This window comes from Lactuca serriola, chromosome 5 (assembly GCF_051521515.1).
Source record: "Lactuca serriola cultivar US96UC23 chromosome 5, Lser_US96UC23_V15, whole genome shotgun sequence".
NCBI lineage: Eukaryota > Viridiplantae > Streptophyta > Magnoliopsida > Asterales > Asteraceae > Lactuca > Lactuca serriola.
The window spans coordinates 313,445,464-313,447,616 of NC_136412.1; the positions used below are offsets into that span (position 1 = coordinate 313,445,464).

General features: G+C 33.2%; 1 protein-coding gene across 2 annotated transcripts; it reads left to right on the forward strand.

The window, feature by feature from the left end:
* The first annotated feature begins 92 nt into the window (after window positions 1-92).
* LOC145054982 (uncharacterized) lies at window positions 93-1,522 on the forward strand. Of its 2 annotated transcripts, XM_079003260.1 has the most exons (4): window positions 102-250; window positions 431-541; window positions 902-1,062; window positions 1,192-1,522. In XM_079003260.1, the coding sequence occupies exons 3-4, from the start codon at window positions 940-942 to the stop codon at window positions 1,249-1,251; spliced, it is 183 nt and encodes a 60-aa protein (XP_078859386.1). In that variant the 5' UTR covers window positions 102-250; window positions 431-541; window positions 902-939; the 3' UTR covers window positions 1,252-1,522. The 2 variants fall into 2 exon arrangements, with proteins under 2 accessions (XP_078859385.1, XP_078859386.1); XM_079003259.1 differs by lacking the exon at window positions 431-541 and having other exon boundaries at window positions 93-250.
* Window positions 1,523-2,153: the final 631 nt, after the last annotated feature.

Sequence of the window (2,153 nt, forward strand, 5' to 3'; positions counted from 1 at the left end):
TGAACCAAAAGAATTTTTTTTAAACCTTTTTATTTTTCTTTAAAAAAATTAAAAACTAGAAATTTTAAATAACCAAAGCACTAAAGAAAACCCCCAAAAAAATAAAAATAAAAAGTTCTGGAGTTATTTTAGAGAAAAAAAAAGGATCAGGTCATATTTCTCTTCCTCGAGACCATTTGATCGGACAAATCGTCGCCTCGCCTCTATCATCGGTCGGACCTCTGCTCTGCTCACCCCATCTTCGTATCAGGTAATGTTTCTGTCGCCTCATCTTTCTTCTTCCTTATACCGGTCGCATCTATTTCGATGTTGAAAACATACACATGTCAACGATTAAACCCTAGCATTTTATTTATGATTTACCTCCCGATTTATGATCTTTTTCCATTTTGTAAGATGTTGTTTGAGTCTTTGAATGGTCTAATCATAGTAAGGAAGAATAGAAGCTATGAAATTATGCTCCAGGAAGTGAACCAGAAACTCTGGTTAGGTTTTCAGACCGAAGATATATGAACTAGCAATTGACCAGAATTAAAATCATGTTAGTAAATCTCTATCACTGTTATCATCAATTGGAATTCAAATCTAAATTACTAGCAGTAGCAAGCAAGTAGAGCCAATGTCCTTATCGTGGATTTTCCGCATTCATACATTTCTTCATATTATATGAATCTCACCAAAATAATCAAAAGCATCTATAACTTCAGATAAAGATATTACAACAAACGCGACTTAGTAAGAAGTTTATACAATCAAGGCCTATCATGTGTTTCAGTTCGATTACATCACTAGATAATGGGAAAAGTGTGGAATTTTCTGCTAGAAGCTCATATAGGAATCAAATAACATTTACATTTGGAACCAAATTAATTATGACCATAGTTTTATGGTTTTTTTTCAGAGGTGTAAGTAAGGTTGAAGATAGATAGATAGATAAAGATGCCACATAAAACTCGTCCTATGGCAGCACTTTTACTATTTACTGGACTGAATGTTGTTTTGGTGTCAACAATCACTCCTGTCTATGATTTTGTCTGCTTTCTCCCTTATTGGGAACGAAGGGTATGTAATATGTATACTTCTTCTTCTTATCTTTGTTTCCAATTGCTTTCTAAGTTTTCATCCAACTAGTAAAAGAGAACTTAAATGTTTTTTTTTTTCTATATGAAAATTTCAATCCTATTGTTACAGAGAGAACGTAGGCGTCAGGAGCGTGAAGCTACTCTAGCAAACAATTCAACATCAGGATGAACTTCCATGGAGGGTTAAACTTATATAGAAAATAAGAAAATCATTCTTATTGTTAGAGGGTATTTGTTTTGTTTATTCACCTTTGAATTGATAAAATTTGATTCACACATTTATGATCCGAGGTTGTAGGATATATCACATGCCATTTCACCTATGGTTAACAAAAAAAAGAAATAAACATGAAGTGTTGAGATGAGAAAAGACAGGGGTAGGGGAATTAAAATTTTGTTTTTATGTTAAAGTAGGTAGTGTTGCTATCAACAATTTTGCATATCATGTGTGAGTAGGGTAGATAATTAGATAGTAGTTGTGTTGTCTATTTTGTTTTCCTATCAAGTGAATGTGGCTCACATGGCTTCTTTACTTCATATATAGAATGACAATCCTCACAACTTCATGAAAGAAGTTTGTTTCTTTTTCGGTGGCTATTTATGAGATGAACCTCACTCCATCTTCTTATTTTGTTAGTGTTGGTGTTGGTTTCCGAAACATCATCCCTCTTTCGTAACTCTTGGTGTGAATCATAAAGTTGAAAATAGACAATTGGTTACATATTTTAGTACAAATGTTTATCAACTTGTACTTTTATAATTCATTATATACCTTGTAACTTTAAACCATCCACCTGCTCCAATAACATTTTAGGGCCAACCTGTATCTGTAACGTTCGTTAATATCAATTTAAATCCTAGTTCAATGCATGCCAAATACAGTATAAGGTAATCATGTTTTGTCATGTCCAGTGTAACAAACACACGTGAGAGAATCAAATTCATCCCAATGCCCTTCATGTGGATGTGTCAGGGTTTGTATCATAGACCTCTTGTATGTCGTCAATAGAACACAACTTATTGTATGGTTATGGTATGCATTTTTAGTGTAGGTTTTAGGCATAAATAGTT

Excerpts from the sequence above, each read along its gene's own strand:
- LOC145054982 (XM_079003259.1), top strand. The coding sequence starts at position 940 with ATGCCACATAAAACTCGTCCTATGGCAGCACTTTTACTATTTACTGGA. Across the intron at positions 1,063-1,191 it reads TCCCTTATTGGGAACGAAGG|AGAGAACGTAGGCGTCAGGA; the intron begins GTATGTAATATG and ends CTATTGTTACAG.